This window comes from Phocoena phocoena, chromosome 10 (genome assembly GCF_963924675.1).
Source record: "Phocoena phocoena chromosome 10, mPhoPho1.1, whole genome shotgun sequence".
NCBI lineage: Eukaryota > Metazoa > Chordata > Mammalia > Artiodactyla > Phocoenidae > Phocoena > Phocoena phocoena.
Window position 1 is genome coordinate 35,067,918 of NC_089228.1, and position 24,746 is coordinate 35,092,663.

The following is a 24,746-nucleotide window of genomic DNA, read 5'->3' on the forward strand; positions in this document are numbered from 1 at the left end:
TGAGCTGTGATCAGGAGAAAGGCTGTCACTTTCGTAAACTGGATGGGTCAGAGAGGGGAAAACTTTACTCAAATTCTGCAGGCTGAGATGGCAATCAGCTATTCAAGCCTGTGATTCACTGAACTCCCTTTAGGAGATGTGATCAGAGGAAGAAAGGTCAGAAATTGTCTTTGGTCAGATTCAGCATCCATCCTTCCCCCCCACCCCCCACCCCCAGCGCTGTCTGGGCAGATCCCAGGTTGCATTATGAATCAACAGGTCACTGTCACACAAGGCCATCTCCTAACCCGCCATATGCACACACCCCACCCTCCTTCCTTCACGCATTCATTGTCACTCATGTTCATTCTCTCTCAGGGAGATCACAGACAAGCCTTCGCTTTGGTAATTACCATCACTGAGAACACAAGACAATGCAGGGCATTTTCCCCCAGAAAAAAAAGCAAAAGACTATTCCATGTTGAACCTTACCCATACCGACAAGGCCCAGTTTAAGACAAATGGTGATAACAGGGACATAAAAGGAAAACGTTATCTTATGCATAATGGACTCAACATGCTCCGGACAGCAGAGATGACAGGGCTTTTGATCAATTTGGACAGTTGTTTCTGACAGCTTGCCAACCTCTGTAGTTCCACTTTTGTAGTCCTTAGCATCTTTTCCTCGTTCCTTCTCCACTCTGCTTTCTCAGTCACAGCACTCACAGATTTCCCTTCCTAGCCCCTCTCCGTGCAGGTCTCCACCGGGACTCCCTTTCCCCACACACCTGCTCCCCACCAGGGCTTTGGGCTTACCTAGGATTCTACACCCTTGAATGCATGGACCCTAGCTAGAACCAGAGGTTCCTGAAACCACATCCCCCCTCCAGGTGCCTGGGCGGGGCCCGGGCAGGTGAAGGGACCAGAGGCTGGCTGGGTCGAGAGAGAACAGCATTTGCACAGCAAGCCTCACGGCCATCAGGAGACGACACGCAGAGACAGACACACTGCACGCGCACACACACAGGCACATACACACTCGCACACACACTCACACACGCACACATGCACTAGGAGGTGATGGATGTTACTGAGATGGACCGAAAACCAACAAGCAGTGGGGTAAGAAACAAACAGAAACAAAACAAAGCACTTGCGTTCAGATGGAAAGCTGTTTCGTGGGCGGCTAGGGCCCGAGCCCGAGGCTGGGGGAAGGTGGGTGCCTGCTCGGAGGACGCTGCCTTTGGAGAAGCCCTGGGGGAGACAAGGCATGAGGGCAGCTCTGGCTCCCCTCCCGCCAGGGGTGTGCCTCGGCCACTGTCCTGGAGGCCCTGCCCCACGGGGCCGGGCCACAGTGGACGCGGATGCAGGGGCACGCCAGAGAAAGCAGGGAGGGGGAGGCACTTACCTGGTGGCCCAGAAATGGCTAGTCCACATTTGGGGGAGTGTGCAGTATCTCAGTTTAAACAAAATCCTGGTGGTACTGCTCAACCATGAATAGTCAGCTCTCTAGTATTTCAAATAAGCTCGTAAAATCGTTAGTGAAAAAGAGAAAAAGACAAAACAACAATTCACCTGTAGGGCAATTGTGCTGCTCTTCGCGGGGTATTTTCCCACCAGTCCTTGTTCTTTCCGTTTCTTGAATTTCCTAAAGTAGTCCTGTATCAGGAAAGTGGCATAGAACTTCCCCACGGTTACCTCATCATCTAAACGGAGAGACCAGACAGAGCTCTCCCGAATCAGCATATTTGCAGCAACAGCCTTAACGCTCACTTCTGGCTGGGGCTGGGGGAAGGGCAAGACGGGGCACGAGGCACTGAGCTCTCGCTTAGGACACTGGGAGACTAAATCTAGCGACAAGCAAGGTTGTGCAAAGCAGTTAAGGCTCAAAATTAGAGTCAGTTAAATAAACTGATGCTCAAAATTGCAGAAAATAATACACTTGTCATGAGTTTAATAGAGCAACATATTAGTAACACTATGAAGTGCCGCCTTGGTTACTGATTCAAAATAAAAATTACAAAACAAAAAAAGGCTTCATGGGTCATATTTTCACCCCTGCGCATAGGGATTTGCATGTGTAATTACCACGAACACCCAGGACAATTAACCATCCAAATCCCAATGCCTGGAGATAAAAGATAGAGACCTCAGAAAGGTGACAGACAGGCTTGGAAGGAGAGGACATTTCTGAAAAGTGACTGCAGACCCAGATTTACATGTGCCCCCTTAATTCTCTGCCAATAGCCTCCACATGTCATTTCTTGGTTTGTAATTTAGAACTGCTTGTTTTCGATACTGCAAGTGACAGCTCCAACTAACCTCAAAGTTGAGCTGACTTATTTCTGCTTTGTTCAGAAACAACCCCATCGTGTGTGGCTGGGGAGCTGGAACTCTGCCGAGCGTGATTAAAGGTGATGCATGAGGCAGAATAGGGGCTCTGGCTGTCTCCTGGGAAACCACCCTGGCAGTGGCTGTGTGCCCGGGGGTCTCCACAAGGCCTGCTCACCCCCACATCTGTCCAGGGCCCCCAGGGGCTACTGACCACGGTTCGCAGAGGCTGGGAGGAGGAACGGCTGCTGCCCTCAGGCTTTAGCACAGCTACCCTTGTGGCCAGGCTGCCCTCGCAACTTACGTGCCATCTTGGGTAAGGAGCTCGGCCTCACTGGGCTTGCGTTCTCACCCGTAAACAGGCCTAAGCCTCTCGGAGGAGGAGCTGTGAGGATTATGGGAGAAGAGGCCCCGCAGAGCACTCTGGGTGGTCCTAAGTGCCAGGGGGCGGGGGATGGTGAGCCAGCAGAGTCACCGTTATTTTACAAGCTGCCAACAGTGGCATCCACTGAAATGGATCATAGAGCATGATGGGGTGGGGGACACTGGGACCCTCCTGGGTGGGGTGCATTCTGTGGCCGTGAGGGGGGTATCCCTGTCTGGACACTGCTGGGCCATTCTGGGCTTCCCACGGCCTCCAACTTCCTTGTCAGAAGCTACTCAGTGTTACAGTGTGAGAAGACGCCTGGCGGTGGTCAGCCTTGAGAAGTGTGTTGCATTCCTTCTAAACCCGAGCCCGGCAAGTCTGGGAACGGTGTAGGGGCCACCAAAGTGAACCTAGGGCTCTGGGTAGATGTGAAACCAGGTCCCTCATCAGTCTCGGGCTGGTCCAAATGGTCTAACAACGCACTGTCCAGAGGCAGGAAGGCGAGAGGGGAGTGGACAGAGGTTCCATGACTTGCCCCAGGCCAGGTGAGTTGGGATGTGGGACCCCTGGGCCTGGGCTCTCCTTCTTTACCCCACCACCTCCCTGCTCCACCACAAGGGCCACCTGCTCCTTTGGGGCCACCTCTCCCAGAGTACAAGTCTACCTCCCCACCGGGCTACATGCAGGAGGTGGACCGACTGCGGCCTGAGAATCCCAGGGGCAGCCAGCCTCTGCCGGCCAGGGTTTCCAGTCTTTTCTGTGGGCTCCCCCAAAAAACACTGGCTGTACTCACAGAAGGCCCACCTCATCCCATGCTGGGATGCTTCCAGCAAAAGCAGGCCTAACCTTTCTCTCCCTTCCACCTGGATGGTGCTAGCCTAGAGGGGCCAAGGGGGCTCCTGTGGGAGGGTCTTGGCTCTCCCTGGCCCAGAACCTGGGGGGCGGTGTATTCAGTGAAGAGGGCAGATCAGGTTTCTGCCCAAGGGGCAGCTCCAGGGCAGAGGTGCCCACTTAGGGCTCTACAGGGCAGGCCTCTCAAGGGTCACTTGGCCTTCTGCACTGAGATGCTGAGCTATTGAAACTGGGCCCAGGAAGAATCTTAAGAACAGGAAAATTCAAAGCTACAGCAGGTCAGAAAAGGAAGGAAGAGGAGTGAGTGCAGTGAGGCCGTCTGGGCTCAGGACTGCAGAGAGCGACGGGGTCGGCTCTGAGCGCTTCTCAGGGCAAAAGGGCCCAAGATCCAGGTCTGGGGCAAAGGCCCAAAGACAAAGAAGCGCCCCTGGGAGGAGGAGGGACTTCTAAAGGAGGGGAGAAGATCCACGAAACGGCAGGAGACTCTAGAGTGGAGGTGAGAACACGAGCAAGAGCCAGATGGGAGACGAGACGGCTCAGCACGGAGAGAGCAGAGAGGCTGTCACCGCGGCCAAAGGTGCCGCGAGAGCCCGGAATTCTGGCCTGGGTTCCAGGCTCATTCCCGAGTATCGCCTCATCAAGCTCATGATGACCTCGGCGGGGAGTGGGGCTCACATCACCCCTGTGCTGGCAAAGCCTTCTAAGGTGGGCACCTACTCTGCTCTGTCACCAGGGCTGTAAGGGGCCCCCGAGCGACCCACGTCGACCAGTCACAGGTGCAGGGCTGGCCTGGCTCAGTTTTCTGCCCTCTGACCAGGTTACAGTGGGTGGGACACCGAGCCCCTCGGCCGTGGGAGCTACCCGTCCGCTGGCCCAGAGGGTCGTAAATATGCTCTCCTTTTCTAAGTGCTCCACGGTGTGGGAAAGGCTGGGACCCAGTGGTCTACTGGAAGGTAAAAGAGGAAAAACAAAGAGGCAAGGGGTGAATGCAGATGCTACAACCCTGAGCGGCAACTCAACCAGAGTCTGTCCACCGAAGCCTGAAGTTACCACCTATGGAAGTTCAGTGATGAGAGCACTTATTTGAGATTCAACCTGGATAAGCTCCAGCACATCCACAACCCATGCCATGGCACTTCTGGAGTTTTCCAGCCCTTATTGAGGCACTGTTTTTGTCCCAGGTTTCTCAGTGGTCTTACTGCCATGTTGGAAGAGATTAACCCTTGTCATCCTAACCCCCCAATCCATGCTAAGAAATAACAGAGAGAAAACCGGGGCCCGCTATTGGACCAAGAAAGCGGAAGACTACGTAGCCTTCGTGAGAAGGCCAGTAGGGCTAAAAGCTGATCAGCTTTTCCAAGGAAGGGAGCCAAATTCTGGACTTTTCTTCTGGTGAAGTGAAAAGAAAGGAAGTTTCACAGTAATGCGAATGACTGTCTCCAGGCGAGCCTTGCCAGGATGGGCGCTGATGTGAGAGAGACTGGGCTGTAACGAGGCTGGCGTTTCAAGAGAGACGGGAGGTGCGCGTGCCATTGAGGCAGGACCCCCTGGACGGGTGGGGCCCGCTACTCTGAGGCATGCATCTGCATCGTGAGAAACATGTAGGGGAATACAACTGGCAAGAGATAACTCCGATTCCATGCCACCACCCTAAAACAGAATTGCTTCAGAATATTCTGAAAGACTGAGACTTGAAAGGAATGGAGGCTGCAGAAGAAGCTCAAGCACATTGTTACAACGATTGGAAAAAGCAATTCGTCTCAGCCATGCGAGCACCTGGGTGTAGCAGCTAAAAAGAAAAGAACGAAAACCAAAGGGTCGTTTTAAGCGTGCGGCATCCGTTGTCCTGTGGAGAGCCAGGGTTCTCTCTCCAGGCGGGGGTTTCCATTTCGGTTTTGTTCTTTCAGTGTTTTGTTTTGCACAGTAGCCCTTTATCGTTTCTTTGTGGGCCATCTTTCCCAGCTTTGAGCTGGTGGCCCTGCCAGCTCCGGGCGGCTCCCTCCAGCCACAAAAAGCTCTGGATTCACGCCGGGGAGCGGAGCTGGCCAGCGTGCTGCTCTCTCTGCCCCCGAGAGCCAGAGGTTGTCACCTTCTCAAAAGGAGAGGCCACCGTCCTGGCTCAGCTTCTGGACCTGAGCCAGCCCAGTCTGGCGGCCGCAGGAGCAGGGACACTGTAAGATCTCAGTTGGTTACAAAATACACCAAACACTCCTACGTGCCCAGGGCTAGGGGGTAAAGTGCAGGCATGTTGGCGCCGAGCAAACGGATCCTGCACCTTTAAAACTCGAAAATAAAAGTCAAAACACAATCATCTCCACTTGTAAGTCCATGTATACTTAGACAAAAATGGAAATACAGTATCTGTATTATATATATATATATATATATGTATTATATATATATATATATATATAAAAATCTGAGAAAAGTTTAGTCAGTTATTTTATGATAGCAAAAGGAAATAAGCATGCCTGTTAGTTCCGTCTCTAAATTCTAAACAAAGGGATGTTTTTGGTAATTATGGTAGCAGATCCAGTCTTAAGAACGTTTCAAAAACACCATTTTCTGAAACCTTTTTTTTTTGTGTGAGAAGTTTTCAGCAGTATGTTGAAGGCTATAGGAAAACTAGTTTTAAACACTTCATTTTGGGCAAAAAAAAAAAATACAGGCTTTTGGTTTTGAGGCAGCAAGCCTGTTCTCCTAATATTAATCCCTCCACCCACAAGAGAATCCCGGCTTCAACCATGTGGGTCTTGATATCCTTCTCACTGAAGCCTCTCCTTTGTCTGCAGTGGTCTTCACGTTACCCCAAATCATTACACCAATGGCTGAAGGGCCTTTAGCTGTTGGCCTCAATGCTCTGGCTGGTACCTTAAGCATTCTGCAAACACGCTGGGCTTCCTAGAGACTAGCATTGAAACCAATGTGCTGGTCAAGAACTACTTAGGAAAAAAATTGCACTGACCACCAGCTGGAGGGACAACTTGGTCAAGTAGTTTCATGCTGGTTTTCTTCCAGATTTTCTTGATCACAGCTCGGAGTTCTTCATTAGCTTGTTCTAGGTTCCCTGAATTCAAAAAGCAAGGAGTGGGGGAACAAGCCTTGTTTCTTTTGCCCAGCAATGCCTCTCTGTTCTCACCGGGGCTGCTGGTGGCCCGACTCACCTCTCAACCTTCCAAGATAAGGTGAAGCACGGAGGGAGGGGAGAAGGGTTGAGGGGAGAAGGGTTGAGGGAAGCAGGTCCAGCCAGTGGGGCCAGCACAGATGTTCTCATTTCACATACCGCCCCATCCCCTGGGCAGGGGGGTGTCCCCTCCCTGCCCCGCCTTTGACAAGAAGAGGCCCAGATGGGAATCAAGGTGGGATACGGCCTCCCCTTCCTCTTCTCCCACCTGTCCTGCTTCCGGGGAGGGCTCACCTTCCGTCTTGATTTTAAGAGCCGTTCGGACCAAAGCAAACAGAGTTGCATTAAACATGACTGTCCCATCACTGTTGAGCGGCATGTTCATGGCAACTAGTCTCTGTAAACAGAAAGAAAAGTCCCTTAATAGAACGCAAACGGATGATGACAGCTGCAGCCCTTTTCCTCGTTTGTTCTCTGTTTATCCCTCATCTCCTTTCTAATCAACCCTCGATTCAACTCAACAGCCATTTGTGGGGGGCATCTACTATCTGAGGAGATCCAAGCTGACAAAGATCAAAGCTCGAGTCATGAAGCGCAAACGCGGGCACTCAGAAGATGCATTGTGTTTGTTTTTTAGACTCCCTACTGTCCATGCATTCCTCCCCCTTTCTCATTAACTGGCTCTCCCTGTGTCTTGGGGTCCGGCTTCCATTCTGGGCACATCCTTAAGGCTGTTTGGGGTTAAAGTGATGTACCAGGTATGATGAGCCAGGCACAGAGCCAGGGACAAAGGTCCTCAACCAACAGGGTCGATTACTTTTCCTATCGCAGGGAGTGTCCTTCAAGGACCCTGCCCTGGTGAGACCACTGTGGAGTGTTTTGTACAAGTCCATGCGGTTCTACGAGTCCAGTGTTTGGTCTTTCAGAGCTGGATCCCCACATCCTGCTTCTCTTTTCTCTTCGCCCCTGTAACACCACCACTGAGAGTTGGAGAGGACCTGGGTGAGTGAAACTGTCTGTGGCCCCAGTTACTGCAGATGCCATGCCCACAGCAAAGGGCTGTGCAAGGGTTAAAGGAGCTCACAGACACTTAAGACTCCAGCCAGGTGCCTGGCACGTGGTAAGTGCTAAATAAGTGGTACTTAGAACTTCTAACAGTTTCAAGTTTCTTACTTTTGGCTGACAAGGTGTCCCAAGAGAAAGATTTTAAAACACTTTTCCTCCTCCTTATTAATGGACTGGAGTCTTGTGTACACATGATTCATCCCACCTAAATTCCTAGTCCTAGGAGAGCCTGCACAGTCACTTGCTTTTCCTGGCAAGTTCCTGAATCAGCAAAATGGACTACTTTGTGCCTGAAGGACACGTAGATCCTTTACATAAAAGGGTCTGGAAATGCAAACACAAAATAGCAGCCATGAGCCAGAACCCATCTTGTTCTTGGAAACAGAAAAGAGGCTGATACTGGGAAATTTACGGGAAAAAAGTCAACATCTGTGGCTTATTCTCTGCCTACATCCAGAGTCCAGGATGAGGAGAAGCAAAGACTCGGCGAGGACCCCAAGGACTTGCCAACTGGACTTCCAGCCCAGGGGACAATGAGTTTTGGCTCGGATTTCTCTGAAAGCCTGAAATACACTGTAGACTCCACTCTTCACTGTGGGTTCTGTCTAGAGCTAGCCCAGCATCCCTTTGGGGGTAGGGTGAACCCCCGACCCCGAATCCCCTCATATCTATGGAAAGAGGGGACCAGTTGTTGCACAGACTGGCTGGATTTCTATAGGGCAGAGTTTCAACAGGCAAATCTTGCATTTCTCCTTTAAAAAGGGGGATCCTTTTCTATTGCTACAGCTGACTCAAGGTGGTTCAATGCGAGTTCTATGAAAGGAAGACAAATCTCAATGAGAGCTCGCAGAGAGCATGGTCTGATGTGAAAACTTCAGGAATGGGGTAAAATGGTGACAGGGATAGAGTAGGATAATTAAATAGATAGCTTAAAAATCCCACTACAGGGGGCCTTCCCTGGTGGTCCAGTGGTTACGAATCTGCTTTCCAATGCAGGGGATGTGGGTTTGATCCCTGGTAGGGGAACCAAGATCCCACATGCGACGGGCCAACTAAGCCCGTGCGCTGCAACTACTGAGCCCATGCGTTCTGGAGCCTGTGCACCGCAACTACTGAGCCCACGCGCCACAACTAGAGAAGCCCGCACGCTGCAACGAAGAGCCCACACACCACAGCGAGAGATCCCACATGCCACAATGAAGACCCGACGTAACCAAATAAATTAATAAAAAAAGAAATCCCACTAGGGGATTAAAGTCAGAAAGGGAATTCTAAGGGACTTTGGGAGACTGTTCAAACAGTGGGAGACAACTCAAGAAAAGAATCCAGTAACCAAGCAACACTCTACATATGTAGTTAAAGTACAAGACAATAGATATGAGATCTGAATCTTGTTATATGAAGTCAGGGAATTAATGGTCCTTGAAGAGTTACATTCCTGTGTGTAGCCAAGACAGGAATATAGATGAGAGGGGAAAGAAACTAGGTGAAAGGCGACATTATACCAAAACCTGAGATGAACTACCATGCTTTAGTATACGTTACCACCCTTTTGCTAATACACATATCATGTAAAGAGCGCCATGACAGTCCTGGTTAGACCACCAAGGGTTAAAAGAGGAACTAAGGATACAAGCCTTGACGTCTAGCCAAAAATGAGGAAGAAGGTGATCTTCTCCCCTACCCCATTTTTCTCTGATTATAAAAATGTAGCCCTCTTCGTTCTCGGGGCTGCGCTCCCTTGCCTGCCCGCTTGTATCTCTCACAAGCATCCTATGCTAAGAAACTCACTCTTTGCCGGCCTCACGCTGAAATCTTTCTGCATCGAGACGAAAGAACCTGAGTTTCAGTAAGTCCTGACACCAGGTGAGTGGTTTTAACTAAGAGACAGTGGGTTCAAGTCCCCTCGTAAGTCAGGAGTTGTGGGTTCAAGTCTCAATCTGAGGCGCGGACGGGTTTGAGTCCCGTCCGAGGAGGAGTGCGGTTTCAGCAGGAGATCTGTCTGAATCCATCCCCGAGACGCCACTGCCGATGCACACGAGGGGCACGTCACTGTGTGCACCATCACACAAATTAGGAAACGTCCAGGCCACCAAGTCCTCTCCACTCTACTCCCTAAGTAGATCCCTAAGCCATCCCCTCCTCTCCATGCCCACTTCCCTCTGGCTCTCGGTACTTCACAGTGAGATAATGCAACAGCTCTCCTGGGTGTTCTCCTGTCCCTAGTTCACTTCTCCATTGCCAAGAGTCAACTTTCTAGAATGGACGTCTCCTCCTGTTTCTTCCGTGGGACTCAGCATAGCACAGAAGGCTCCTCGCAGCTACACTCAGCTTGGGCCTGAGGCCTTCTGCCACCTCCTCTTGCGTTCCAGCCACACCGACTCTCCATTCTCTTGCCTCCACGTCTGGGCTCCCTGGGCTCCCTTTCTGCGATGCCCTTCCCCCGTGACAAACTCCTACTTCTCTCCTGCTGGACCTGATGCAAATGTCGCCATCCCCTCCTTCTACCCAGTGACAAATTACGCACTTCCCTTCCTATTCTTATTGGCTGACAGGGTGACCTAAGAGTTACACAGCTGAGGACTCCTCAAGGACAGCAACCACATGTCATTCACCTCGGCAGCTCCAGTGCCTGACAGCAGGCTCCACAGGACATCACTTAGTAAGGGTCTGTTGACTAAAGCAGGGAGTTCCTGCAAGAGAGGCCGTCAGGGACGCCGACAGGACACTTACCTTGCAGGCTACCCTGTGTGGACACAATTTCCCGAACCCCAGGGGGGGCTGGATGCGGCGGAGCAGAGTGACCACGTCCAGGTGCTTGATTCTTCCCCTGGAGACAAAGTACGGCATGAGGCGCAGGGCAGCACCAGCAGGCCGGGGCTGTCGGTCCATCCCACCTTCCACAGGAAAGCACACCCAACATGCAGAAACAGCCCCCACAAGCCAGATAGAATTCTCTTCAACCTACTTTGCCTCGGGGTCATATTCGGACCATATTCTTTTGAATTCGTCTAAATGGTGAGGCCCCAGTATAGACCAGTCCCGGGTCAGATAATCGAAATTGTCCATGATGACAGCCACAAACAGGTTGATGATCTGTAAAAGCCGATCAAGAGGGAGTTTCAGCTGTAGTGGGATGAGCTGGGTTCAACCCTAGTGAGTGCTTCCTAATCATAAGGGTCACAAGACGTTTGGACCCATTTCTCCTAGAGAGGCTGAAAATCTTTCATTCTGGAGAACGTTTAAGAAAAAGGTAGACTTCTAGCTTTCCAAAATGGTTTGGGTGTAGGCCCGGGAGAGGGCAGGGGGGAATGTACTGTCTGACCTTTTGAAACACACTGCAGTGTTATAATTTGCCACCAAATAACTCACTCTCGTAAGTCACTACTATGTGCAGTGGCTTTGAGATTTTTCATTATAAAGGAACCAGCAGCCCTAAGAGGCTGGGATGGTGAAGCCTGTTAGCGAGCACCCAACCCCTGCTCACACCAAAGGTGCTAGTAACACAGGCCTCACTCAGCAAAACCTCGACGGCCCAGTGGAGTCTAGACTGCTCGTCAGCATAAAAAACCCACAGCTATTTGACGGGGCAACGTCATTGGTCTGAATCCCAAATGCTACATGAACATGTGTCCACTGGTGGTAGGGTGGCTATTCTGATCACTTACCAGAAATGCGCAGAGCATGTAAAAACTGATGAAATAGACAATGGCAAAGTTGCTCCCGCAGGTGTACTCCTCCCCGGGGTTGTAATCGGACTCGGGGTCACAGAGCTTTCCCGGGAGGCAGGCCAGCATGATTTCCTGCCAGGCCTCCCCCGTCGCACACCTTTTTTAGATTAAGCAAAGAAACAAAGAAGGCATTTGAGGCTTAGATCTTTAAGAAATTTTAAGAAAAAAAAATTTTTTTTAATTAGACCAAAACCTAAGTACTTTGGGGGGAAAGCCAGTTTGATTTAGTGAAAATTCCTACTTATTTTCAAATGCAACTTACATCAATAAGGGAGGCCCTGTTGCAACTCCCTTTGATTTATATCAGTCACTTGATAAAAGCACGTCAATTCTTTTTGTATAAAGGGATGTTTGTTTTGTGGTCTTCTCTCCTTTTAACACTTACGTTACAATTTTTAAACGATTATTATTTTTAATGACCTAACATCTGACAACTTGATTAGATCCCCATTTGATTCTGTTGAAAGCAAAGAACTGGAAACTAACTTACAAAGAACTTGCTCTCCAGTCATTAGGACTTGCTTGCATGGTTTCTAGAAAGTTCTCTCACTTTAAGGCGCTTTGTTTACAAAGCTATTAAATGGAGTTAAAAACAATCCCATAAAGTTTGAAACTGCCCATCTCAGGATGCTCCCCACTGACTGTGCAAAAGGCCTCTACATTTGTGCTAAATTTTCATTTTCCCGGTTGTTTGAGCACACGCGCCCATGTGTAAGCATACACCCCATACCTTCTCGGCGGCTCAGGAGACCTACTCACTCCCAAGTGGAAAACCTTAAGCCAATCACAATGGGAATGACCAAAAGCCTGCAAAATTCCTCTGTGACTAAAATGCTACCGTGTCTGTTTAATAGTACAAAACGAACAAATACAAAAGGCCACCATGACCAACTGCTTTAAGAACCCGGGTCCTCTGCTGCTCTGGAGCCCAGAACCAGAGAGACTTGCTCTGGGCTGGACTCAGTCACCTGAAGAGCAGCAGTACTGCTTGGGGAAAGGTCTGGAAATTGTTGTTCCTGTTGATCTGGTTGTTATCTCTCATGGCAACTTTCCCAAACATCTAGAGAGAGAAATTATTAGGGGAAAAAAAAGAAAAGATTTTGTCATACCGAAAAAAAAAAAAAGAAAGAAAAAGGCACACCCCTCCATATGTGAATTTAGAACTCAAGTTCGGTCAATACCCAGAGTCCCTGGAACTTTATTCATCCCACTGAGATATGCTGGGCTCGGTGCTAACCGCTGGGTACATTCTCAGCTCAAGGAGTTCCTAGCCTGGGGAAGGGATGCGAAAAGTAACCAGACCGGCAGCCTCTTCAGATGGGAGCTGGGCTGGTCCAGCCCGACGGGGAAGCACAGAATAGGCTCACAGGATCCCTGAGGCTGGGGCTGGGGTCAGGGAAGGCCTCCAGGGAGAGTGAGGTTAAGGCCCAGAACTGAAGGGGAAGGAGAAGCCAGTCAGGTGACAAGGAGGGTGAAAAATGCTCCAGGCAGAGGGAGCACGACCTGCAAAGGAGCAGAGGCGACGTGGCCTGGGTGCTCCAGGAAATGGAAAGAACGTGAGTGGGACGAACAGCCCAAGGACCAGGCTGCAGACAAGCCTGGATGGGGGGCCGGTGGGCCATGGGAAGGAGGGTTGGCTTTGCCTTAAGGGCCAGGAGAAGTTAGTAAATTCTTCACTCGTGGGGAATACAGAAGCAGACTGACATTTTCGAAGACCCTGATGGCCGGCAGAGACTCTTGAGTGAACACCGGGGTGGTGTGCGAGATGCGGTTTCCAGTTCTCTGCGACCACTTAAGCTTTATATGAGGACGTTACGGCATAAAAGACCCTTTGGGGCCCATGGCGTCACAAGCTGCTAAATTACAGGGGCTCAAGCACACTGCCTCTTTGTTCAAAACCCCTGGTAAAAGTCCTAGTCACTTGCAAATGCTTCTCTGCCTTCATTATAAAAAAGCACGTACCACCATTTCTCTGCTGCGGGAATACTTCACCTCTTTTTCACTCACAGCCCTCCCTTACCTGAAAGGCTGCACCTGAACCAGCAGAGAGCGTGGCAGAGGGACCCCGGGGAGGTCCAGGGCCACAGGGTCCTCCACCTCCCTCTCCTCCAGGGGGCTCTGCCCCCTACCCGCCCACTTTGCGTTAGGGCTCAGCTGTTAGGGAAGCTCCTATGCCCGCTTCCCCACCTCAGGAGGAGCTGGGGAGCGTCCCACAGCCCCTCAGCCAGGACCAGGCCACAGAAGAGCCTGGTTTCACGCTTCTTTTTAGAGGGCCGCTTCTGAGGCAAGATAATGGCTCCAGTTCAGCCCCAGCATCTAGAAATAGTTTGTAATGCTTTCAGATGATAAACAGACTTTTGTATCACTCGTATCTTCTTAGCAACTTTGATGCAGAAAACAGGACAACTATGGCTTTTTTCAGTACAGCGTTTGCTGTTGCTACAATCAACGATGGGTTTTCTCGATCAGTTGGCTCCCCTCAGACACAGATTGGGGGTGGGGAGTGCCCTAAACCCAGCTTCCTCTGACATACTCCTGAGCCCGGCTCTCGCTGGCACAGGCTCTCTCCTGCAGGGCCACGTCTTTTTCATCTTTATAGCTCTGCAGCAGCCAAGGCGTCCGGCTGAAAACTCATGACCTGTCTGTCCAGTCCACCTGGCCAAGGTACAGACTGCCAGAGATCTGGGGCGACGTAGCAAAGGGGACCCGGGGGAGAGGTGCTGGAGCGTACCTGCATGCCGATCACCGCGTAGATGAAGAACAGCATGGCGATGAGAAGGGCGACATACGGGAGCGCCTGGAAGAGAAGCAGTGCTTGCCTCAGCGCGAGCATCCTGTCCCCCTGGATGGCTTGGGGGCAGACTGAAGGCCCGCATGGGGCACACGCTCTATTCTTTTCCATGTTATATTGTAAGGACATCAATAGTGAGGAAGAGCTTTTTAAACCCCAGCCCGGCAGCCCCGCTTCGGCCCTGAGGACAGCAGCCCATGCACACCTCGGGTTACGAAGCTGCAGGCACGACGTGCTTTCCACAGTTGTTAACAGTGCGTCCTAATCCTAAACAGTGTCGCTCTCAGAAACGACTGTAATTGATGAAACAATTCCAACGTGCTAGACAATTCGATCGCTTCTGCTTTCTTTGTGGGCGTGTTTGGGGTGGGGGCAAGGGGCTCTTTCGCAGAGGAACATCTTTATGCAAAATCACCTTGCATCTGCTTAAGTACTTCCTTAGGGTGAAGCCTTAGGAGTGGAATTATTGGGTCAGAGGGGAAGAACCACTTTCTGGCTGTGGCTGTAGAAAGCATGACACCTTTCTTAAAATGCACTCTTTCCGAAAGAACCACGGAGATGGGGGCTGGGCCAGGGAAGAAAAGGAGCTAGCTGTGTGGTCACCAAGCCTGGGCTCTCCTTAGGAACATCAAATATAAGCACATGTGTTGGGTCAGACCACTGGTTTTTTTTTTTAATTTATTCAATTTTTGGCTGTGTTGGTCTTCGTCGCTGCGCGCGGGCTTTCTCTAGTTGCGGCGAGCAGGGGCTCCTCTTTGTCGCGGTGCACTGGCTTCTCATTGCGGTGGCTTCTCTTGTTGCGGAGCACGGGCTCCAAGTGTGCGGGCCTCAGTGGCTCTAGAACGCAGGCACAGCAGCTGTGGCACAAGGGCCCCTAGTTGCTCCATGGCATGCGGGGTCTTCCTGGACCAGGACTCGAACCCGCATCCCCTGCAATGGCAGGCGGATTCCAACCATTGCGCCACCAGGGAAGCCCACTGCTGGTCTTTTTTTTTTTTTTTTAAACATCTTTATTGGGGTATAATTGCTTCACCACTGGTCTTTTAATCCAAGGCTCCTCAACTGCTGTCTCCCTCATCTCAGGTGACAGAAGATGTCTGTGTGCTTGGCACGCCTCCAAGGAGTGCCCATACTGTTAAACTTAAGGCCAAGCTCACATGCATAAAGCCTCCGCTGCTCTCCTATCTGAGAAAGGTCATCAGAAAGCCAGTGGCTAAAAAACCTTCCGACTTGTGCCAGCTCTGGATCTGTGACTGCCAGCTTGGCCCAGTGCAGTAGCACCATCCTGACAACTGGACTGGTTAACAGAGTCCCACAGGGTTAGTTTCAGGCTGTCCTTGCCATAGCAGTATGCGTTTTCTCCCTAGATGAGCAAATGTTTAAGAATTCTGTTGGCATAGTTTCTCAATTTTTATGGACATGAATGGTCATGTATGGTCATGTCTCTGTGACATGAATTCATCTTATAGTGACCAAAACTTTTTAAAAAAAAGTTTAATGTAACAATGACATTTGCACGAATCATTCTATTTTTATAGCAGTTCATTCACAAATGTTGGTACTTTGTATTAATAACAACCGTCTAGGATTTAATCCCTTTCCAGGACCGAGGCTCACCTGCTCGAGGCCCCCCACCTGCCCTGCCTCTCTCAGAGCTGCATCCCGGCTCCTCCTATAGTCTCTTTTTCCCCAACAGGACTTGCGATTTTCCTTCTTTGAGTTTCTGGATCTACCTCCTTCCCCAGATGCCAACCGTTCTCCTCTTTACCTGTTAAAATTCTACCCACTGTGGAAAAATGTTTCCTGGGATATTAACACCAGTTTCCTCAGAGCCGATGGGGTTGTTCTTTGTGTATCTTCGAATAACTTAATTTGTTAATGTGAGCATTTACTACTTCTGAATTAAAAAGTCAAAGGATAAAGAAACGAAGATCCATGACTCATTTTCTAAAGTTCGTGCACATCTACAAAGTCCCCCATGCAGTGCACCTCTTAATAAGAATCTGTGCCCCCCTCCCCAGCGGAGTAAGTCCAGAAGACCAGAACATCTAGGGTGGGGTGCTGGAAGGCACAGGAGAAGCTGGGTTCTGTTTGGAACAGCCAAGAACCAGGCTGCACCAGGCTGGAAAGCCATAGATGACAAAGGGAACCTGGCTTATACTTAGGTGCCCTTCACTCTGTAACCCTCCCAGGCACTGGATAACCCAGGACGGGGGATGGTGTGCTGGCCAAGGCCAAGTAGTCTCTGATTTGTATCTAGATTAGCCAACGGACAGGACTGCCGCAGCCTTATGAGGCTTCCAGGGGTCGGCTGGGACCCTCCCTCTCTCAGACATCACCATTCATCCCGGGCATCCTGGGCAGGACTGAGGTGCGGGGAGCCCCGTACATCTATCCATCTCAGAAATGCTGCAGATTTCTCAGCTGCAGGTGTTACTGCTTTCTCTTCTGCTTCCTTAAGCAAGTAATCCTATTCGATTTATCCAAGCAATGCTGGGCCCGTCTCCTCAGCATTCCAGGTCCTCTCTGGACCTAGGTGATCACAGCGGTCCTGCAGAAAGGAGTCCGGATTCTCCACAACAGGGGACAACCACTGACTTACATATGATCTTCAAAGACAAAGAAGCCCTTGGCATGGCTCTTACCTGGAAGGACTTAATAAAAGTCCACAGCAGTGTCCGGATGCCTTCCCCCCTGCTGAGAAGCTTCACCAATCGCATCACTCGGAAAAGACGGAAAAAGGTGATGGAGATTCTATTGCTCTCTTCAGAGTTCTGAAGGGTTATCATGGAGAGGTCAAACCCAATGGAAAGTAGAACATGCAACACTTTCATAAAAACAGCAGCAGATGCAAACAGAGGTGCAGAGGTAAGAATTAAAGATGTGTTTCTAGGGCCTTTTCACCTCAAAAAGCATGATATGAAAGGAAAAGTTACATGCTAACAACACAGGGCTTGGGAAACCCTGGGTCCACACAGCACATGCATGTCCACGTGGTCTAGTGTGTTAAGAGGAGGACACTGGTCTGGTCAAGAGTACTGGACACTGATGATGAATGCAAACCACTGCAGACACTGTTCTGAAAGGACAATCATGGAGAATACAGAACAACTAGTGGAAAACTCGACATGGCCAAATAAACTGAAGGAAAAGGCCCAGCCCCTGGAGACTAGTCACTGGTCTTACCCCAGGTGTAGCAGTTGGGACAGGGACATTTTCACTTTCAGTTGGCTTTAAGAAATCAAAGATTGAACATGTATTAATGAACTTGGAAGGAAGCAAGGGTTCAGGAGGGTGTCCCCCCATTTAAAAAAAAAAAATCTGTGCTTCATGTCTGAGGATAACACATCTGCTCCCTCCCTGAGGAAATGCCACAGGAACTGCTTGCAACTGGACTTGAGGGTGGGCAGCCACTGACGCAGGCTCAGACACTACGACTTTCTAATTCACACCCCAGGACGTGATGTTTCAAGACTGAAAGACACCTAGTAAAAGACAACACTGCAAGACCTCAGTTGTCCCCAAGCACAGAAATGCAGGGTGGGATTCTGCTTCTCACGGGAAGACTGGTTCTCTTGTTTTAGTCAGGGTTGTGGGTCTGAGGACCTAACTGCTCTGAGGCAGGCCATTCCTAACCCTGAGGAACAGGGTGACTCCACCAAGCAGGGCAGAGTGGCAGCTGCCTGCGCTCCACAGACCTCCCCTGCCCCACTCTACTCCTGGGGCCGCGCAGCTGGGCCCTCACTGGCGGGGCTGCGGAGGAGCTGGGCAGACTGAGTCAGGGCAAGCAGGAGAGGGGCTGGTTTCCCTCCAGAAGCCTTCACTGCCCCACCAAGAAGGCTCAGCTCTGGGTGACTCTTGGGAAGAAGCAGCTTAGCACCAGCGTTCCCTGAGCTTCCGCAGTGCTGTCTCACCCGAGGTCTGGCTGGGCTCCTGTCACTTGGGCCCCAGGGTGCAGCATCCCAGCCCTCGTCGCCCCGTGGTCACCGGCCTCCCCACTCAGTCTGTGAGCCCCCAGGGGGCAGGGACCTTGCCTCACTCCACTCAGTGCCCAGCATGGTGTCTGGCACTCATTAGAGGTTCAATAAGTGTTTATGAGAATGCAAAGAGGTTGTATCAGGAGCCATCTTTAAATTAAGCAGTAAAGGCTGAACAAGAGTCAGGAAATGACGGCCTTTTTTTTTTTTCCCCTTCAGCGGGGTCACCTCTGCTGAAGCAGCTGGTCGACCCAGAAGCCAACAAAGGAAGGAGGCTCTTCTGACTGGGGGCCCAGAACTCCTGGGTGCTCTCCAGGGCCCTAGGGAGCCTCTCCGCACAGTGGGTCTGTACAGCTAAGGGTTGTGTGTGTGCGCATGGATGCACACCCTAATCTGATGGGCTCTCCTCCCGGGAGATACAGGGAAAGGAAAAACTCCGTTCTGGAGTCTCACTCTCGTCAATGGCTGCCTCCTGAGATCAAACCTAAAACGCTATAAAATTCATAAAATAGAAGGAGTCTGGGCACATCACATCACAACTGAAATTCAACGAGATTACTACGCCAAGACTAACGGGTTCTGATGGGGTTAAAAAGGAGTCCCTGCTTCGCCTGGGATGCTCGGAACGTGACCTCTGCAATGGGTTGGTCAAAGCCTGGTCACTCTTTTTACATCCCTTCTATCATCTCATCTCAAAAGGGAGTCAAAGCCTGGTCACTCTTTTTACATTCCTTCTATCATCTCATCTCAAAAGGGATCACATCTCCTTAAAAGGACAGATGATGGTTTTTAACTCATGACTTTAGCAAATGAAGGTATTTGTTTTCCCAAGTTTTCATGCTTGCCCACACCAACTGCCTAAGGGCTGTGTGCAGGAGGCTCCAGTCTGACCCATACAGCTGGAGTGTGAGGGGGTGTCTGTGTGTGTGTGTGTGTGTGTGTGTGTGTACTTGCCTACGCTCAAGGGGACCAGAGTGTGCATAAGACAGAACACTCTATAGTATATTTCTGCCATGTCCATAACTTGTGTGTTGGACTTGCAAGAGAATAAGGAGGCTGGGTGGTCGGGGAAGACACTCTTTCTGGCCATGACCTGGCCCAAGCCTCTTCTGCTGGCCCCTCCCTAGCCCACGCCAAGCCTGACAGACCTTTTACACTCCCCCTGTGACATGAGAAAGTTAGTAGCCAAACTGGCTTTTGAAGGGCACGTCTCTTTTTCAACTGCTCTCTTTGAAGTATGACAAATCTTGGCCTATGAACTCGAAACCATGGGTAGCCTTTCGCTCAAAAAAACAAAGAAGAGGAAAAGACAGCATTTGTGGAGGGACAAGGCAGCACAACACACAAGAAGGGAGGGACAGAGCAGATGGCACACCAGGCTGCGTGCACCCCCGGTGCAGCCTGTGACACCCCCCCCACGCCTCACTGGGCAGGGAGGACTGGGCAGGGGAGGGTGTCACTGGCAGCACCGGGGGAAAGTACAAGTTGCTAAAATATCTTACAAATGGAGGGACCCCGAGGATGGCTTTGCCTGAACTACAAACGCCAGCCTGATGAAAAGGGCAGGCCCGCTCTCACCCTGGGCTACCCACTGGAACGGCCTGGGGAGACCTTTGACAACTCTGATGCCTGGCTCTCACCCCAAAGCTTTTTACTTAATTGATCTGGGGTGGCCCCAAGCTTTCCCAGGTGGTTCCAACATACAGCCGGAGCCAGGAGCAGCAGCCCAAGGCCAGGGTAAAGCTGGGCCATGTCTTCAGCTGGTCACCCCCACAGCAGCTCATTCCCTTTAGGTCTGGAGGGGCCACGCAGAATGCGACCACCGGGAAAGCCCATTCCGGCTGTTACAGCTAAGCAATGGGTCCCTCTGGAGTTGATGGGGTTTCAGTACTCAGATGGACGCAAAGAGAGTAGCTGCCATCCCCATCTTCCTTACAAGGGGTGGGTGGAGGAGGCTCAGAAACACAGGGAGCTGGTGAAGGGTGGAAAAGGACCGTGAGCAAGCTGCCACTCCTGGGATCAACCGCAGGACACCCCCAGAGGCTGCGGGACTAGGGAAGGTCTCACTCCCCAGGGAGCTTTCCATTGACAGCACTAGGGGCTGAAGGATGTTTCACGAGATGGAATTCCAGTGTCATCCCAGGGCCTGGACTAGATGACCTCGGTAACTCCTTCCCGAGACGCCACAGTCTTCATCTGGGAACCCTACAGGGAGATGGACCCTCAGCCTTAGGAAGCCAAACTATGTGCCAGAGTCTGGAAAGCTCCTTCCCAAGCAGGCTCTTGCCGTGTAGGCTCTGGGCCAACCCCCTGCGACTACGGAAGGCAAATGAGCCCTGAGTTGCCCAAGTGCAAAGGGATCAGTCTGCATTTATGCATTAATTCCCATCTCTTCCTAGAAAAGCTGAAAGGATGCAGTTTTCCAATTCAGACAGGAGGCAAACCAGTTACCCTGAGGCGTCCTGGAGAGTTCTTGCTGGGGAGCCTCTCTCTGACTACTTCTGACCTGGTATGTAACACCTCTGGGATGGAAGGCTTCTGTATTTGGGATTGCTGAGTTTGTCTCCAGAAACCAGCGACCTGGTCCCTAGAAAAGGGTTAGCATACAGCATGGAGGGCTGAACAACCTGACTGTGGATTTAGAACAAGAGGCTGAGTGTAGCTGTGGGCCACCTGGTCCACCCCGGGTACACGACAGGTCAGGGACAATTCTTAGGTCCCTGGGAGTGACCTCCCTACTGACTTTGTACATGCTCTTAAGTAATAACAATGCAGACACGGCTGCTACACAAGTGTTCTGCCTCCCCGCCAATAATGCTAATCGGAAAGACTAAACGTTAGCAACAGCCATTTCCCAGGTTAGGGAGAATATGACGCTGGATCATTTCTCCATTCAAGGAACAACCAGGCATCGAAGAAGGAGCAAAACCGAGCCTGCCAGTCCTCATCTGACATTTTAGCAGCTTGATGACATCATGACCAACTGTGACGAAGACAAGTCCACGGCAGCTATCAAACCATGACCGTGGCAGGGTTAGGGGTCATGGGAGGGGGCGGCAGGATGGAGAGGGCCAGGTGAGCATGCAAGCAGGACAACAGAAAGGGCCATCCAAAATGTTTTTGCGAAGAATACAAACGCAAGCTCAATTTCTCATTTCCAGGCCACATCGTTCATTCTTGAAGACTAGGCTGCCGTGTCACAGAGCCAAGCGTGACTGACCAGGATGGCCCCAGCTCAGGCCCCAGGCTGGAGACAACGAAATAGGGCACAGCAAACAGTTTAGATGACCACGACCCACAGCACTCTTGTGCAACTCAGCGAAAACCAAAGGTGGGAAAGACAAGTATGCAGTCTTTCGAGTGCTTTTGCTTTAACAATGACTTCACCGTATATATGTCTATATATACTTGCCGCTACAATTTTCTAAAAACAAAACCAACATGAAAATCGATTAGGCAACAGAAAAGAAAGAGCAACAGAGGTTGGGAGAGACAGCACAGCAAGTTAAACATTGCAACAAATGATGACTTATGGCAGCTAAAAACAGCCAACAATGGACCAAGAGTATTCACGCTCAGCTGAGTCGGGAGTGCGGGGGACAGGGCCACCGAGGGAAATGCTGTGTGCTGCTTCCCAGGGAATTCGGCATGGGGGCGGGGCATGTAGAGGAACCACCGGCTACACTCAGAGAGTTATGTCACCAGAGGTTAAGGACATCCAGTCTCTCCTGTCTTTGTGCTGTGGCCTGAGGGTCGGAGATGCCCAATAAAGATGTGATGAAGGACTGAATAGATGAGAAGGTGGCCTTGAGCATCCCCTCTTCACTGAGGCCCAGCACAGAAAGGCTGAGGTCCCCTAAGGTGGTTTTCTACTGGGCCAGGGCCTTGAACTCGCATTGCTCCCGGCTCAGGAAGGTTTGGCCTCAGGCTCCATCTGACCAGGGGAAAGGTCACGTAATGAAAAACAGTACGAGGATGCTGACCGGTAGGGTTTTCAAGTCTGACTGAATGCCAGGGAAAGCCTGTATTATACAGAAACCCCAAAGTCAAATGCTAACTAAAAAATTTCGCGTGGGCTTTTATAGACCTGTGGCTTTCCTGACTGATGGAGGGTGAAGGCGGACGTGTCTGAGACACTGCTGGGCAGGGCTGAACCAGAGGGAAGGCACAGTGGGCTCAGCCCCAGCACGCGGCGAGGCAGCCAGGAAGCCGCGCGTACTGTCGGTGGTGCACCAGCGCGGGGAGTCAGGCATTAGAGAGCTGGGCTGTCTGCTTGGTGAACAAACCCTGGCCACATCCTGGTGCCCAGAAGCTAAGCACGGACCCTACCACCTACACACCACGTGAAGCACGGAGCGCTCCAGGGAGACCTGCTCAAATTGTCACTTATGATATTTTCACTTCCATTATAGACCACCTCTGGCTTACGTAAGGGTCTGGTTCCAGACTGTTCACGTAAGTGTACTTTGATGGAGGCTAGTAAGTGCTTTACGTGGTGAGATCATTCAGTGGGCAGACGTCTGGTCATAAACTCAGGAGAGAGCCCCTGGCAGCCCAGGGAGGGTCCTATGTTCTCCCATTAGCATCAGATTATTTTATAACCAAGCGTAATTCACACATTATAAATGGCAATTTTATACCTGACTTGTGGAATATCTCACATAACGTGGAATTTATATAAGTCTGGGCTTATGGAGGTTGGCAGATCTATGTACCTAAGTCTAGTAAAATAGCATTTCAGTGCCTGGTCTTGGCATGAATTTGAGTGCCCTGAGGCTTAACTCACACCCTCACGGACATGGTAATGTCTTACAGTTCATTTCGCTTATCATTACAAGGAAAATCTATATTTAAAATAATACCATTGTATCTCCCTAACACTTTGGGAGTTTAAACAAGTATTTTCACAAATATGCCTATCATTTTATCATTGCAACGTACCTATGAAGCAGGGAGGGCAGATATCATTCATCTCAGTGGTCCACGAGGGAACTGAGGCCCAGGTCCAGGCTAGCGCTGTCCTGCTACTCTACACTCCACAGTCAGCCTGGCCCCCAAAGTGGTGGCACAGATCTCATCATTCTTATTTGGCACAGGCTGTCTGGGCACCAGGATGCACCATATGAGCCCGCAGGTGTCAGACAGGCAGAGCGTGGCAACCCCTGCCCAGCCAGGCATAGGGGGGAGGAGGGCCGGGTTGGCACCGGGCAGCAGGAAGCCAGCACAGCACGGCAGCCCACCCCATGCTCCACCTGTCCCTGCGAAGGGCTCCACACAAGCTGGGCACCCACGGAAGCCTGCTGATGAACTGGGGACAGACCAGGTGGGCAGGGCCAGTTCTGCCTGCATCAGGCCCTCCCGGTCTGGGCATGGGTCAGATCTGAAAGGGGCCAGTGGGAGGCGGTGCTCCCCTTTCTGCAGCCTCTGTATTTTGAGGAAGGTTCTCAGGATGCTTCCTAAAGGTTGGGTGGGGTGTTCACTCCACCTACCACTGCTCCTCAACAAAGGATTCAACTGGGTGCAACAAAGGAGCGCTGACACCCTCTCCTAATATACACGAGGCCCTCCTTCCCCTGGCCCAGGGCAGCCTTCAATCTGCATCCCTATTTGGGGAGCTAGGATAGGCATGTTCCCCAGCGTCACCAGTAGGGCTCAGCAGACGACACAGCGTACAGGTGAGGACACCCGCAGCGGTGGCCGTGTGCTCAGGGCACGGCTGTGGGGTTTCTCTCCTGTGCCTTCACAGACCCACAGTGGGCACCAGGGCACACGTTATGAACTCTGCTTTCCAGCTCAAAAAACTGAGGGACGAAGCAGCCAGGGGCCCTGCCAAGGTCGCCCAGCTACTGAGTGAGAATGTTCACATACCCACACAGTTAACTCCTAGCCCTTAACATTTTAATAAGGTCTTCTTTAAAAATAATGTTTTCCTCCCAAAATGGCAATTCTGCATTTACTTCCCCACTCTCATTCAGGGGAAGGGGATGGGGGGGCCGGGGGAGGGAGGGAAGAGGACAAAATGTTCTTAGTCTTTTGCAGTAAATGTGTGCTTGAATTTCTAAAGTGTACAGAGATCCGTGGGGAGGGTTTCTGGTCTCCTCTGTGTTAGACTTAACGAGGTTATAGGACACAAAATTTGCTACTTACATTCACTTCAGTTATAGCAATATCAACGACGCTACCAACAACAATTAAGGCATCAAAAGTGTTCCATGCATCAGTGAAATAGTGCTGTTAGAGCAAGCATTCAGAAGCCACAGAAGAGAGGAAGCACAACAGGAAAAAAAGAAGAAAAGGACAGTGTTATAAAAGGGGAACATTCTAGCATCAAGCCACCTGGCTACTTGAAAAATCACCCTAAAACAAACATGTTATAGGTACATCACTTCGGGTATTGCTTCTGACACAGCAAATAAAAACAGTTAGAGACGCCTATCTTGCCCTGCCTACCGCTGACTCGGCTTAATGCTGCAAAACAGTCAGTCCTCCAAAAGGTGATGTGTGTCTAAAGGCCTGGGGATCAAGCTCT

General features: G+C 50.9%; 1 protein-coding gene across 3 annotated transcripts in view; it reads right to left on the reverse strand.

Annotated features, from left to right (window-relative positions):
- CACNA1D (calcium voltage-gated channel subunit alpha1 D) overlaps positions 1 to 24,746 on the reverse strand; it is a 318,421-nt gene that overhangs the window by 22,175 nt on the left and 271,500 nt on the right. For 2 of the 3 annotated variants that reach the window (XM_065885465.1, XM_065885466.1), the window contains 10 exons: positions 17,427 to 17,471; positions 16,886 to 17,014; positions 14,181 to 14,246; positions 12,418 to 12,509; positions 11,387 to 11,546; positions 10,687 to 10,814; positions 10,452 to 10,548; positions 6,948 to 7,050; positions 6,495 to 6,596; positions 1,555 to 1,685 (listed from right to left, as the gene is read on the reverse strand). In XM_065885465.1, coding sequence (XP_065741537.1) covers positions 1,555 to 1,685; positions 6,495 to 6,596; positions 6,948 to 7,050; positions 10,452 to 10,548; positions 10,687 to 10,814; positions 11,387 to 11,546; positions 12,418 to 12,509; positions 14,181 to 14,246; positions 16,886 to 17,014; positions 17,427 to 17,471 — 1,053 coding nt within the window. The remainder of the gene's footprint in view (positions 1 to 1,554; positions 1,686 to 6,494; positions 6,597 to 6,947; positions 7,051 to 10,451; positions 10,549 to 10,686; positions 10,815 to 11,386; positions 11,547 to 12,417; positions 12,510 to 14,180; positions 14,247 to 16,885; positions 17,015 to 17,426; positions 17,472 to 24,746) is intronic. The other variant, XM_065885468.1, reaches the window with a different exon arrangement.